The sequence below is a fragment of the Agrilus planipennis genome, unplaced genomic scaffold, assembly GCF_000699045.2.
Source record: "Agrilus planipennis isolate EAB-ADULT unplaced genomic scaffold, Apla_2.0 scaffold186, whole genome shotgun sequence".
Lineage (NCBI taxonomy): Eukaryota > Metazoa > Arthropoda > Insecta > Coleoptera > Buprestidae > Agrilus > Agrilus planipennis.
In genome coordinates, this window is record NW_020439023.1 from 296,071 (window position 1) to 311,028 (window position 14,958).

A 14,958-nucleotide genomic window follows, 5' to 3' on the forward strand; every position below is an offset into this window, starting at 1 on the left:
TGGTCTCAATGCTGTCAGTGTATTACGAAAAATTGTTTTTTATTCTAATGAACAGTTTCATATGCAGGGAAATTATGATGATACATTAATTAAAATTAAACGTGAACTACAAAGTCTGTACGCACGACAGAAGTGTTCCAAACAGACTAAAATTCCAGATTTTATTAATATAGAAAAATGATAATTATATGTACGTAATGTCTTTTTATAATACGTTTTATGTAAAATAAATAAAATGTAGTTTTATTTTATATATGAATATATTAATCACACATTCAATAATAGGTATTAAGTACTTAATAATAACGTCATCGGCTCTTACGACTATCGGTTTTTACGACCAAATATGAGTAGTCCCTTCACTGTCGTTATAACAGATTTTGACTGTATTTCTTTCGGGAGAAGGTACTGATTTTGAATGATTTAACCTCTATCACATGGGGATGGGAATGTACCATTTTTGAGAAAATCTACTTAAAAAAATTTTTAGTTTTTTGCCTAAACATTTCCATGATTCCCCAACTTTCTTAAAGCCACGAAATTTACCGTTTGATTTTACGTTGTGTGTTAAAGCTTACAATAATAAAAGAAATAAAACAAAGTCCTTAGTAGATTTTCTCAAAAATGACACATTTCCAACCCCCAACTGATTCCAAATTAGTGACAGTTTCTTCTTCCGAGAGGAATACGACCAATTTCCTGTCACCCTATACTAGAACATTTAATTAATTAAAATTCATTATTATATCTTTAGATATAGATAAGGGTAAGTAAATAAACAATTAGGACAAAGTATGGTGCTATTATTTAATAATAAAAAAGCCTAATTATTCGAAACAACATTTACAATTATTTAACAATCAGTCGAAATTGTGTCGTAACATTAGTGATATCGGGCTACAATAGGGGCCACGGGTGCCACAGAGGCTACTGGTACCCCCAAGGGTTCTCTCCGGACGACGGCATTAAATCCATTAACTGAGTCAGCCGCATAGTCAACAGTCCTCCTTGTACCATCGGAATCTGTTAAGGAGTAGCTCCCCTGGACGACGTTTCCATTTCTGGACTCGCTGTGGGATTTGCTGTCTCCTGTAAGAGCATCTTCCACGTTGTAAGCATAGGAATATTGGGGGTTGGGGTCATATTCGGCATCTACAACAGAAAGTGGAGCTGCACGGGCCAGAGGGGCTGGAGCAAAGACTGGGGCTGGTGCCGCTCTGAAAAGTGGTGCCGGAGGCGCTGCAGCAATGAGGGGTGCAGCTGGTGCTATGATACCGCCCTTCACTAATGCGAGGAATGCCACAAAAAATACGACTTTAAGTGCCATTTTGTTTCTGCTTCTGTTGCTCGATGGAAGACTGACGAAAAGCATCCCTTCGCGGCTTTTTATACTGTTTTAATTCGAAATGCATTGTTGTCGGTCAAGTTTATTTTTGGTACAGCTGCGACCCGTGTGAGATAATACGATTGAAGTGGGTCACGCCCACTCTTCAATGAAGACAAGTATTGTCACAACAGCTACTGCTTGTTAAGTATGTAACAATGCGAAGAAAACGAGTTCAAGTTTGAAAATGGCCGAGAAATTCGTACGCCTGTTACATCAGATTCACATGAAAGTGGTATTTTAAACTGGAGCATTCAAATGCCTCCGTTGATGTTTTCGATAACGTAACCCATAATACTTAATATCGGACAACCGCTTAACTAATTTCAATTTTAATGAACAACTAAATTTTTTCTTGGTGAATTATATTGTTTTTATTAATTTTCAGATTTTAAAAAGTTGAACACACTTTACAAATCGATTGCGAATATTTTTCAATTTCATTAATGTAATGAAGTTAATAATTGATACGTGTTTATTCAATATTAAATAAAAAGAATTTGTCTTCAAAACAAAGTGTACTGCATAAACTACTTTTTTTTTCATGTGGCAAATTTGCTCGACGTTGGAACTAAAATTTATTATTGCTTCACTTTTTTTATTTATGAACGCATTATCATATTTAAATTCCATGTTACATTTACATACGATTAGATGCCTGAAACAAAACTTCATAATCCTAAAGATGGACAATTCAATAATTTTGTAATTTGGTAGTGGAATTAAAACGGCTTAAAAAATCATACCAATATTTATATTGTTTTAAAGACAGAATAAATACCTTATTAACAGATTAATTAAAATAAGATGTCTAACTGCTTATCGAGTTTGAGATTGATAAAATCTTTTTTTATGACTTCGGAATTTTTGTGACAGTAAAATATCAAAGAGTCAAAAAATCGCCCCACATGCATATTTCATGTGGAATTCCTTGGAATTGCTACAATAAGTCTAATGCAACCATTAATTTCAAACGGCTGGGCGTGTCCAATTTGAATATGTAAACTTGACCGGGCCACCTTACCTACTAGACAAGGTTTTGCGAAATTTTTTCGTATAAAAAAGCAAGTCGATTGTCACCAATTCAGTAATCGAATAACCTTCTCAGCAAAATGGTACAACGATTCCTTGTATTCGTCCTCTGCGTAGCGTTCACCCATGCTGGAAACCTATTGCCAGCACCAGCTCCTGTTTTCAGGGCTGCACCTTTACCACCCTTTGCGCCACCTCCTCTTGTAGCAGCGCCTGCACCATTGTTTAGGACAGCACCACCTTTGGCTCCAGCACCATTGTTAGCTCATCCACCAGCACCTTTCGTAGCTCCTGCTCCACTTTTGAGAGCTGCTCCTCTCCCACCACCAGTTTATGCACCAGCGCCACTTGCTCCTTTGCCTCCACCAGTTCTAAGAGCTGCCCCAGTTCTTGCTCCAGCTCCAGTCGTCGCCAAAACCATCGTGGATGCCGAATACGATCCCAACCCCCAATACTCTTTTGGATACACCGTTGACGATGCCCTCACTGGTGATAGCAAAGCCCAAATCGAAACCCGAAGTGGAGACGTTGTCCAAGGTAGTTACTCTCTGACTGACTCTGATGGTACGAGAAGAATTGTTGATTACGCTGCTGATCCTATCAACGGATTCAATGCTGTAGTAAGGAAAGAACCTCTCGTTGCCCCGGCACCAGTTGCTTTTGCAGCCCCTCACCCCCCGGTTATAGCGAAAATTCACTAATTTTATGCAATTTTACTTTTGTATACGACTGGAATTCTGTAAATATGACTTTGTCTGTGTATATATGTATTTAACTAGAAAATTAAATTTGAAATAATGAATTTGGTGCATTTTTATTTCAATTGTTAATGATGTTTTTACTTACTTTCAAAACCACTATTATAAAAGACTATAAGGAATCTTAAGGATTTTAACATAAAAATTCATAACTCCGCTTGACGTAAGATGTTTTGAAACTGGATAGTGCCTGCTTGAGTTACATTTTCTAGTAGAGCGAACTATTAAAGATAATGCAAACATTCTTTAACTAGGAGTTGATCCGTGCCTTGGTAAACAGGATGGAGTTAATTTTGAAGGAAAAAATTTCCAAAAATCAGCAGCAGCCATTTTATGATACCCACTCAAAGACGGAACATCCGTCTGTGAAAATTGTTTTCTGAAAATGCATTCAGTTTTCAAGCTGCAGCGAACTTAAAAGAGGAGTTCACGAGCAAGACCGCGGTTAAAAATTCATTGCTTCACAGAGCGACGTCCTATACGTTCCAGCCAGGACTCGTTTACCCTCACTTTTGTTTCACCGTTTTCATGAGTCCACAATATCGTCGATAACTTTTGATTGAACGGACCGATTCCATCCAGATTACCACCAAAATTATCTGGAGATACTCAGGAGTGAAACTGGCCCACAATCGTTTGAAGGACTGAACCATTAAAGATAGTAGTAGTTGACTCGTGATTTCGTGAACAGGATAGAGTTAATTTTAAAGAAAGATATTAACACATTTTTTTAAAAATTTTTATTTTTTGATCAGCATCGGCATAAAATTCAACTGCAAAAAATCACTCACATAGAAACAGTCAATTTGAACTATCCAGGTAATGAATGAAATAGAAGTTTAGTCAAATTTATTGAAAAAGAAGCTTACAATATTTGTTTCTTTTATACATTTTACATTAGTTACATTTTATTGAACGAGTTTATTATCAGGCATAAGAGTATTAAGACAAGATTAAATTGCTGAAGATAATTAAATCTGTTCCCAGAATTAGTTTGTTATTTAGTGACACTTTGCAAAATATTAAAGGGTTCCGGTTAAATAAGGTCGTCGTCTTTAGTAATATAATAATTATCTACCAACTCCCCTTCTGGTAGGGTGTGGAACATTTCAACAAAAAATAGTCATTTTCCTTACAAATCGGACGTCATAAAATGAACAGTTGTGGTTAGATTTTAACAGTTACCTACCTGTTACAAATGTTTAACTTTTTGATGAAAGGCAAATAAAATGTAAAGCGTCTAGAAAAATAGATTTACTTATTTAAAAGTATTGACTAACCATTTTTCCTATCAATTTAATGTCGACAATGAACTTTCGAAATGGAAAGAATTATTTTAGAAATGGAGGAATCTGCATTTATCTCAATATATCTACAAGAAGCGATTACTAAATACTAAAGTCTAGCTTGAATTGCATAAGTTTGTATTATACAGGTCCTAATGCACACAAGATTATCGTTAAAACAAACAAGTAGGTGCACCTGATTCCATTTATGCTAATAAAAAGTACACGTACACAAAAGGACATGGGCCGTACCCTCCATGTTGCATATTAATCAAAATAATGATGAAATAATTATTTCTGAATAAAAAATAATAAGTGCAAAAAGCTTAGTATCAAAGGTCTTTACTTTTGTTAAAATAGTTAAGATAAACATTAGGCATAATTAATCGCTTTATATGCTTACAAAATTATTAATAGAAAAATATTCAAGAATTTCCAAAAACGCATAGGTATACGTATTTTATATCATCATCATCATAAGGTCGTCAGTCCTAAGACTGGTTGGACACGCACCTCCACTCTTTCCTATCCTGACCTACACTTCGCATTTCCCTAAAACTAGAACAACCCACATCCCTAACTATTTGCGAACAGGTCTGGGTCTACCTCTACCCCTCCTAACTCCTGTTTCTGCCTCTAATATGTCTCTGACTAGACCATCATGCCTGAGAAGGTGTCCTACCAACCTATCTCGCCTATTTTTTATTGGCTTCCATAGAGTCCTCTGTTCTCCTATTCTTTCCAATACCNTTAACATGCGTTTTTTAGTACAATACAGATAGGTTAGGTTAGGTCAGGTTAGGTTAGGTTGTTATGAAAGTTAAAAGTAACGAGAAGTAGCTAAAATAACTCTTTTCAGCAACAATTTAATCACACAATTATTTATTTATTAACTTCCAAATTTATGATTATTATAAATTATTAACATGCGTTTTTTAGTACAATACAGATAGGTTAGGTTAGGTCAGGTTAGGTTAGGTTGTTATGAAAGTTAAAAGTAACGAGAAGTAGCTAAAATAACTCTTTTCAGCAACAATTTAATCACACAATTATTTATTTATTAACTTCCAAATTTATGATTATTATAAATTATTAACATGCGTTTTTTAGTACAATACAGATAGGTTAGGTTAGGTCAGGTTAGGTTAGGTTGTTATGAAAGTTAAAAGTAACGAGAAGTAGCTAAAATAACTCTTTTCAGCAACAATTTAATCACACAATTATTTATTTATTAACTTCCAAATTTATGATTATTATAAATTATTAACATGCGTTTTTTAGTACAATACAGATAGGTTAGGTTAGGTCAGGTTAGGTTAGGTTGTTATGAAAGTTAAAAGTAACGAGAAGTAGCTAAAATAACTCTTTTCAGCAACAATTTAATCACACAATTATTTATTTATTAACTTCCAAATTTATGATTATTATAAATTATTAACATGCGTTTTTTAGTACAATACAGATAGGTTAGGTTAGGTCAGGTTAGGTTAGGTTGTTATGAAAGTTAAAAGTAACGAGAAGTAGCTAAAATAACTCTTTTCAGCAACAATTTAATCACACAATTATTTATTTATTAACTTCCAAATTTATGATTATTATAAATTATTAACATGCGTTTTTTAGTACAATACAGATAGGTTAGGTTAGGTCAGGTTAGGTTAGGTTGTTATGAAAGTTAAAAGTAACGAGAAGTAGCTAAAATAACTCTTTTCAGCAACAATTTAATCACACAATTATTTATTTATTAACTTCCAAATTTATGATTATTATAAATTATTAACATGCGTTTTTTAGTACAATACAGATAGGTTAGGTTAGGTCAGGTTAGGTTAGGTTGTTATGAAAGTTAAAAGTAACGAGAAGTAGCTAAAATAACTCTTTTCAGCAACAATTTAATCACACAATTATTTATTTATTAACTTCCAAATTTATGATTATTATAAATTATTAACATGCGTTTTTTAGTATAATACAGATAGGTTAGGTTAGGTCAGGTTAGGTTAGGTTGTTATGAAAGTTAAAAGTAACGAGAAGTAGCTAAAATAACTCTTTTCAGCAACAATTTAATCACACAATTATTTATTTATTAACTTCCAAATTTATGATTATTATAAATTATTAACATGCGTTTTTTAGTACAATACAGATAGGTTAATAACATGCAAACGTTTCATCTATTACCTAAGAAGCGAATTAATCAAATCACGCAAACGGCGATGGAAGAACATCTTAATTCAGTTCCGTTTGCATTAATTTGACCAACAACTTTCATTTTCGCCCGCCCGTACTGGTTTATCTCGACATTTCGGCATTATTAGAATTTCTAGTACTGTATCGAACTGAACTAATTGTTTGTGAAATGTTAGGTAGCTGTTAACCATGGGCGTTGCATCTATTAGCATAAACTTGACCGAAGGATTGCAGACCAGTTTGCCAAAATTCACAGTATAAAAAGGTAACAAATTCTCATTAAAATCAGTGTCTGCTCAAGTTCTAACCAAGAACAATAGCAACGTACGTCATATACAAAATGGTTTTCAAACTGTGCTTGTTTGCTACTTTGGTGGCTTTAGTTCGTGGAGGATTTTTAGCCCCAGCACCCGCACCTTTGCTTAGGGCAGCACCTCTACCACCACCGGTTTTTGCTCCAGCTCCAGTTTTCCGAGCTTATCCGCCACCACCTCCACCACCAGTTTTCGCTCCAGCTCCGGTATTCAGGACTGCACCCTTACTACCACCGCCAGCAATAGCCGCACCAGCTCCAGTCTTCAGGTCAGTCCTTCCTCCTCCTCCGGTAGTTGCTCCAGCTCCAGCTGTGATCGCCAAAACCATCGACTACGACCCTAATCCCCAATACTCTTACGGATACACCGTTGACGATGCCCTCACTGGTGACAGCAAAGCTCAATTCGAAACCCGAAGTGGAGACGTTGTTCAAGGAAGTTACTCTCTGTCTGACTCTGATGGCACAAGAAGAACTGTTGATTATGCTGCCGATCCTATCAATGGATTCAATGCTGTAGTAAGGAAAGAACCTTTAGTCCTTCCTCCTCCTCCCGTTGGATACGCTGCTCCTGTTGTGGCGAAATTCCACCACTAATAGCAAGTGAGTGAAGTTTTCAACAACTCAGGATTGATAAATGAATAATTATTATAAATTATATTACTTTGAATATATAGGTACTCATATTTGTCAATGTAAATATGTTGTATAGAAATGAACTAGTTTACTTTTTGTAAATAAATTATTTGCAAAGCATGAAGGTGTTATAAGTTAAATATTAATGAATCAGTTTCATTTTTACATAAACCATATCGCGTTAGGTAATTTTATAGCTACTGCTGCATTTTATTATCACTTCCAAATCAACTGACTTCAAATAGTGAACACACGTTGTGTGATTGATTGAATTTCTATGAACAATAAATTAACAAATGGAATCAGATAAAGAGAATAGTTCGACCAGGTGTTGTATCGCCTACTCTGCCTTTTTTGAACCGTTGGCATTAAATAAATCTTAATAGTTCTTTTGTGAACGGTGATAGCCGAAAAAGTGAATTTATTAATAATAGTCCAACCGAAAAGAACAATACAATGAATTACAAAATAAGTAAGTAAATAAAATTAACTAAAATTAACTGTAAATTTGCGATGATTAGTTGAAGAATGTTTTCGCTCATGTTACAAAATTTATATTAAGTATATTACAAACCTTTTAATGCCGAAAAGACGAACAATTGATTTTATAAGAATTCCGATTTTAGGATTCATAACCAAATGGTAAACATTGGACCACGAAAAAAAAGGAGATTTTTAATAAAAAAATTTGAAAAGCTGAAAGAGTTTCCAAACTTTTAAAAGGTTTATTAAGCAAATTTTCTAGGCCCTTTCGTTCTTTAAATATTAAGTGACATACAATGTATCTCCTGGGTACAAATTTGTACATAGAATCCCGAAAAAGAGCACTAATAATTAGAAATCGATAGTAAGCATAGTAGGGAGAGTTTCCAAAAATTCCTTTTTTTGGTATGTATTTGCATTCATCATCATAAGATCGTCAGTCTTAAGTCTGGTTTGACACACACCTCCACTGTTTCCTATCTTGAGCTAATCATAGCATTTCCTTAAAACTAGAACAACCCATAACCTTAACTATTTCCGAACAGTAATCTAATCTAGGTCTACCTCTACCCCTCCTAACTCCTGTTTCTGCCTCTAATATGTCTCTGACTAGACCTTCATGCCTGAGAAGGTGTCTTACCAACCTATCTCGCCTATTTTTTATTGACTTTCATACAGTTCTCTGTTCTCCTATTCTTTCTAATACCTCTACATTTCTAACCTTCTCTATCAACGGTATCCTCATCATTCGCCTGTAACACCACATTTCGAACGCTTCTAACCTTTTATTTTCCGCCCCGCCCACCGTCCATATTTCGCACCCGTACAGCGCCACGCTCCAAACATACATCATTAACAACCTTTTTCGAATTTCTATGAATATGATAAAATAAATAAAAAATATGAATAATTTTAACGATGTACATTATTTAGCGACTGTTCTAGATAGTGACACTAGTGAGTATACCCTGGTTTCTGATTTTAATTGCGTTAAAAAAAGCAATATTTTTATTTTGACACAGTCACCGATATTACGTATTTCTTATTAGGCGGTCACTTAAAAGTTGTTGAATCGAATTTACAAGAATTCGAACAGTTCTTAAATATCAACCTGCTGTAATAACTGCAATAAGTTTGTTACTTTACAAACTTGAATTTCAACTCAGATATATATCCAAATAATTATTTTTTACACGTGTCAGCCGAAAACAATTAACGTTTCATAATCGAGCCGATGTTGCAAAGTGCTAGCTGACTTTTGGCGTAAATTTTATTTAAAATGAACGAAAAAGGCATTTCTATTATCATTACATTCAATTATGTAATATAACTGTTCTTTTAAGGAAAATGGGTTGTTATTACATAATTTGTTCGTGAAAAAATATATACTTAAGAACAATGTTTAGGTACCGCATAAACAAAAACGTTAATATCATATTAATTCAATTTTTCTTTAAAACAATGCGCAAGGTTGGCGGAAACAGCCGGTATGACGTTTTAATTTACTAATGATGTATTGGTAACAACATAAAATTAAATTATGGAGCCTTTCCGCTGCTTATTAATTTAGTTTTTGACAAGTTTCGGTCAACGTGAATGTAAACAGTAGATAATGAAACAAAACAAACAAAAAAAAAATTAATTTTTCAACAGTGAAGATGAATACAGTTTGAAAATTCCATATTCTATTACCTAAATAAATTCATCAGAAAGCTGCTTAGTTCCTAAATAAAATGAGACAAAGATTTCAAATTTACAGATATTATGTCAGAACGTTCGAAAAAATAAAATCCTTTTTCAAAATTGCACACATACCATTTGTTTGGGTGGAGTACCTACCAAAAGGGGTTAAATTGTGTATCTATATGTTACCGGAAATGTATGAAATCTAGGAATAGTATACAATTCCTAGGAAATGTATACAATTCATTCAATGCCCCTGCTCGCCGGAAACACAGAAAGCATTAGTTTTATACATTTCCTAGTATAATATCGGAAGTTCATACAATTCCTAGGAAATGTATACTTATCCCAGGATATGTGTGTACTAAAAAATCTTTGAAACAATATTTTATACATTTCCTAAATAGCCTCGGAATTGTATACGTTTTCTAGGAATTGTATACCATTCCTAGATTTTATATATTTCCAGTAACATGTATGTATAATAATTCTCGATGACAAAGTCGTTACTTCTTAATGAAAATGTTAAGCATACTTATTTATTAACTGAAGAATTTTAGAAATTTTATTCATTTGTTTAATGAAATTGTTCATATTTATCATTAAATATTTTTAAAAACACACGATTGTTACCAAAAAATGAAGTTGGATCGTCTTGCAGCACGGGTTATTTTTACCAGAAAAAAACATTTTTCTTTCTGTCGCGTTTTTTCCATCAAAAGTAAGCTTTTCAGGGGGCGTCAAAAAAAATTTAACTTTTAACTACTTATTGCGGCAACATCAGAAGTTTGCATTTCACTAAGTAAACAAAGGACTAATGACTAAGGACTAATACTACCTAAAGTGGCTGAACGGATGGGGGTATAAGAGAAGGATGTTAAAGTCTAACTGATTATACCTATATCTAACGTAAGATGTGTTGTTAACATTGAAAAAATGAATATTATTATTTTCGTGGTCTTCTCAGTTTTCACTGGTTAACTTTGAGCGAGTGAAGACCGGCTAATGCCAAAGAACTTGAGTCACATCTTTTGGAATACGATATGGGGAAATCAATTTTTTGTTCTTAAATTTTAGAACTAACAGTACGTCCTACTTTGAAATATGATTAGTGATTATTAAAAACTCCGCTTCTAATTTAACTTGTTGTTCTATCTGAAAAGGGGGATATGTCTGTATTGTTAAAAAATCGGCGTACTATTCCGCATGTATCAAAGTTTACTGACCTTGTACACAAGTTTATGAAGTTTCAACTCGGCTAGGCTAGGGTGTAATGTTTTAGGTATAACGCCTATTGATGATATGATTATTGGAATAATTTGAACTGTGTTCTGTTTCCACATTTCTTTAGGGAATGTAGTTTTGAATTTTCTCAATATGTTTTTGTTGAAGATTTTAAGTGTTTGGTACAGTAACATCTATTAGGTGGTTGTTTTAGTTTTTTTTGACGGTCAGTGTGATGTCAGGTCTGTTGTGATTAACTGTTTTGTTTGTAATTATGTCTCTATCCCAATAAAGTTTCGTTAAGTGGTTGTCTAATACATTTTGTGGTTTGTATTTATAGTACGGCTCTATCTGATCTATTATTATTATTATTATTATTATATTATAACGATATAATTGTGGATTTTCATAATAACAATACTTTAAAGTAAAGTAAAACCCTATCACGAAATATAACTGCAGACAATGCACATTATACGCATGTATATCCCAATATACAATCTTTACGTAATGAATTTAATTACTGTCGACCGTGTAATAATTGTGCCCTACTTTCCGCCGAAGGGACAGGTCGCATTTCAACTTTTCGCCTTCGTTTGTGCTGCATCGGCCCCGACATTTAAATTTCTTCTTCAAGCGTCTTATTTTGTACAGATATATAAAAGCCCTTCGTTGATGGCATGTAGTCAGTGCAGAATCACTCGCATTATCATCGGCAGATACTTTCTTGTGCCAGCAGTACCGCTTCGAGATGTTCAAATTTTTCGTTTTCGCCACCATGGCTACCATCGCCAGAGCCGGAGCACCCGTGGCCTATGCCGCTGCACCCGGTCCTTTAACTTACGCGGCACCTGCTGCTCACGTAGCGTACGCAGCTCAACCTACCCCAATCGCGTATGCAGCCCCAGCACCAGCTCCAGTAGCCAAAGCTGTTGCTGTTGCAGACGCTGACTACGACCCCAATCCTCAATATTCGTACAGCTATAACATCGAAGATGCCTTGACTGGTGATAGCAAAAATCAGTATGAAACACGTAACGGGGATTCCGTCCAGGGTAGTTACTCCCTCGCTGAACCTGATGGTACCAGAAGGATTGTAGAATACACCGCTGATCCGGTGAATGGATTTAATGCAGTTGTTCACAAGGAACCAGCTAAAATCGCAGCCGCTCCAGTAGCTTATGCAGCTCATCCAGCTCCAGTAGCTTATGCAGCTCATCCAGCTCCAGTAGCTTACGCAGCTCATCCAGCTCCAGTAGCTTACGCAGCTCATCCAGCTCCGGTGGCTTACGCAGCTCATCCAGCTCCAGTGGCTTATGCAGCACATCCGACCCCGGTTGCCTACGCAGCACATCCAACACCTGTTGCCTATGCCGCACCTGTGGCCAAATTTGCTTACGCCGCCCCTGTAGCGAAATTTGCATCGGCTCCTTTGGCTTACGCTAAAATTCACTAATTTGTCCTGTGAAATTTTCTGTATGTCGACTGAATCTGATATAATTGCAAGTATTTCTTTTTGTGTTATTTATTTGTTGTGTATATACATTTGGTAATAAATGTTTTCCGATTGAAAAAGAGTAATTATTTTAGAGCAAAAGTACTGTACTTTAGGTAAAAACTAAATTTATTTTGTTTTGTCTAGTAACAACAAAATGATCGATAGGAAATGAAAATCAAGAAAATTTTGCGTTGATATTTTACCAATATAAGAATTTTTAGTTTTTGATAACAGGCGAATTACGAGCGATTTTCCGTTTTCCTGAATGATTTCGATTTGATACGAAGTTTGGATGAGAGCAAATTTTTAGAATTTAGTTTTTCGTAACAACTTACGTTCTACTATTTACTTGGAATGTTAAATTTATTCATGAGATTGTGGAATATCGATAAAATTTGTAATGCTTTCATTTGTTTAAGCAATTCGAATGCCGAAATCATATTAGGGTAATTCAACCAATAGGAGACGGCAAAAAATTGTACATATGTGGAACCAACGCTTATAATCCAAAAGACTGGATAGTGCATGTAAGTATTGAGTGATACATTTTAAAAAATGAGTTGTATTTGCTTCAAAAAATTCAGTATAAAAAAAAATTAAAATACTCAATAATTCTACATTTTTTTTACTAATATTAAATTTAATTTAACGTTGAAACTAATTAACTTTTATTATAAAATTATTATCCTCGTTTAATAATCGATATTTTGTATAGTCAAATTTGACCCATCTTGGTCGCAACACGTTTATTCCGGGAATAGGATTGGGTATTGCGAAATGCCCGTACGATCCTCTCGACAACTCGACGGCTGTTTGGGTTGAAAAGGGAAATCCAGGAAATCTGCCGGGACTTTATTCAGGAACCAATGTGGAATTTACAAATGCTGACGCCGTTATATTTCGAACAGATTTATATAACTTTACCAGCGGTCGGAAAGAGTACAACTTTAAAAGAACGCTAAAATACGACTCAATGTGGCTTGATAGTAGGTACAATATCTGATAATACGTAAGAAAATTGCTAATATATCTATTCGTACAGAAAACAGATTATCATACTTGGGTTTGAATGTGTAGGGGATGTAGTAGTCTAATATGTAATAAGTAAGTATACCAGCGTTTCTCGCTATTGAGCCCCCCCCCCCCCTTTAGCCTACATCTTTTTAAAAATCTTCGTAATCGCAAATCCTACAAAAAATTAATACAGAACAAATTAAATAATCTATAAATATCAATATTACGCTTTTCCGATAGCATTAATAATAGATTAAGTCTTAATACCAGCCCCTAAATCCAGTTTACTGTTATTATTCTTATTTGCACCGAAATAATGCTTCGTAGTTAATTTTACTATTGTTTTTTACTTACAGAACTTTTTCTATTTACTCTACATAAAAATGTATGAATGAAGGTTTGTGAATAGATGCAAATAAGGTCGATGCAATTTTTTGTAGGGTTCGTGGAGGTATTTCAAAACACGAAATTACACCCCTATTTCAAGAATAATGGATAATTTTATACTTGTCGTAGGAAAATCCCTAAGGTAGATCATCAATTCACGGATGATGTTAAAATTATTGAAGAAAGTATTATTATTCAATATTATTTGATCTTTCCACCAAAACAGACTACCTATTCGAAACAAATTAACAAAAGAAATAATATTGTTAAAAACAAAAAGCATACTTTTTAGTGAATTTTTAAACATTTTTAGTGAATGTAATTGATAAATAATAATTATTTAATGCTATTAAAACACGTTGTTGATGATTTGTGACATTTCGAGTTATAATCAAGTACATACGTTACTTTTTTATAGGCACATCTTTTTATTTTACATTGTTCAAAGGAACTCTTCTTAAATCCTTGACCTCCAAATAAGGATAATTTTCCTTCAATCTCACACACACCTAGTGAAGTTTGTGAAAATGTTTTGATAGATGTTATAGTAACTATTTGAAGAGCATTGGTAGGTAGCGTAATTATTTATAATTATTTTTTATATCTAATATGATATCCACAATGTCATTTCCATTTAATGGGCCTCTATCTATCTTAAGGACATAAACCAAAACTGTGGTAACAAGTGAAACATAGAGCGAGACCAGACTTGTTTATTTCATCTTTTCAGTAAAACAGTTAAGGGGTTTGATCAAATCACTTACTATCTTTAGTGAAATCACCCCAAAGAGTTGTAATTTTAACATCTATCGTGGATCTCTGCTTTCATCATTCTCACCACTACATAATTTCACCAGTTACATCATCATCATCATCATAAGGTCATCAGTCCTAAGACTGGTTGGATACGTACCTCCACTCTTTCCTATCCTGAGCTAAACTTTGCATTTCCCTAAAACTAGAACAGCCCACATCCTTAACTATTTGCGAAGAGTAATCTAATCTAGGTCTACCTCTACCCCTCCTAACTCCTGTTTCTGCCTCTAATATGTCTCTGACTAGACCTTCAT

The 14,958-nt window shown here is 34.3% G+C and overlaps 6 protein-coding genes across 6 annotated transcripts in view; 4 read left to right on the forward strand and 2 right to left on the reverse strand.

The window, feature by feature from the left end:
• The window catches only part of LOC108738285, a 110,226-nt gene that overhangs the window by 86,853 nt on the left and 8,415 nt on the right, over positions 1–14,958 (reverse strand). The gene's annotated exons all lie outside the window — the stretch shown is intronic.
• LOC108738276 (semaphorin-2A) overlaps positions 1–14,958 on the forward strand; it is a 93,215-nt gene that overhangs the window by 57,384 nt on the left and 20,873 nt on the right. The window contains exons 5-6 of the mRNA XM_025976368.1: positions 12,907–13,014; positions 13,203–13,473. Coding sequence (XP_025832153.1) covers positions 12,907–13,014; positions 13,203–13,473 — 379 coding nt within the window. The remainder of the gene's footprint in view (positions 1–12,906; positions 13,015–13,202; positions 13,474–14,958) is intronic.
• Positions 794–1,364, reverse strand: LOC108738289 (larval cuticle protein A2B-like). Its single transcript, XM_018471655.1, has one exon. The coding sequence runs from the start codon at positions 1,325–1,327 to the stop codon at positions 884–886; it is 444 nt and encodes a 147-aa protein (XP_018327157.1). The 5' UTR covers positions 1,328–1,364; the 3' UTR covers positions 794–883.
• LOC112904973 (larval cuticle protein A3A-like) lies at positions 2,459–3,218 on the forward strand. The gene has a single exon (XM_025976371.1). The coding sequence runs from the start codon at positions 2,497–2,499 to the stop codon at positions 3,115–3,117; it is 621 nt and encodes a 206-aa protein (XP_025832156.1). The 5' UTR covers positions 2,459–2,496; the 3' UTR covers positions 3,118–3,218.
• Positions 6,927–7,719, forward strand: LOC108738287 (larval cuticle protein A2B-like). Its single transcript, XM_018471653.2, has one exon. The coding sequence runs from the start codon at positions 6,991–6,993 to the stop codon at positions 7,558–7,560; it is 570 nt and encodes a 189-aa protein (XP_018327155.1). The 5' UTR covers positions 6,927–6,990; the 3' UTR covers positions 7,561–7,719.
• Positions 11,667–12,502, forward strand: LOC108738286 (cuticle protein 21-like). Its single transcript, XM_018471652.1, has one exon. The coding sequence runs from the start codon at positions 11,741–11,743 to the stop codon at positions 12,443–12,445; it is 705 nt and encodes a 234-aa protein (XP_018327154.1). The 5' UTR covers positions 11,667–11,740; the 3' UTR covers positions 12,446–12,502.

What these genes read in the sequence shown, in the direction of transcription:
- LOC108738286 (XM_018471652.1), top strand. Translation starts at nt 11,741, where the DNA reads ATGTTCAAATTTTTCGTTTTCGCCACCATGGCTACCATCGCCAGAGCC.
- LOC108738289 (XM_018471655.1), bottom strand. Translation starts at nt 1,327, where the DNA reads ATGGCACTTAAAGTCGTATTTTTTGTGGCATTCCTCGCATTAGTGAAG.
- LOC112904973 (XM_025976371.1), top strand. Translation starts at nt 2,497, where the DNA reads ATGGTACAACGATTCCTTGTATTCGTCCTCTGCGTAGCGTTCACCCAT.
- LOC108738287 (XM_018471653.2), top strand. Translation starts at nt 6,991, where the DNA reads ATGGTTTTCAAACTGTGCTTGTTTGCTACTTTGGTGGCTTTAGTTCGT.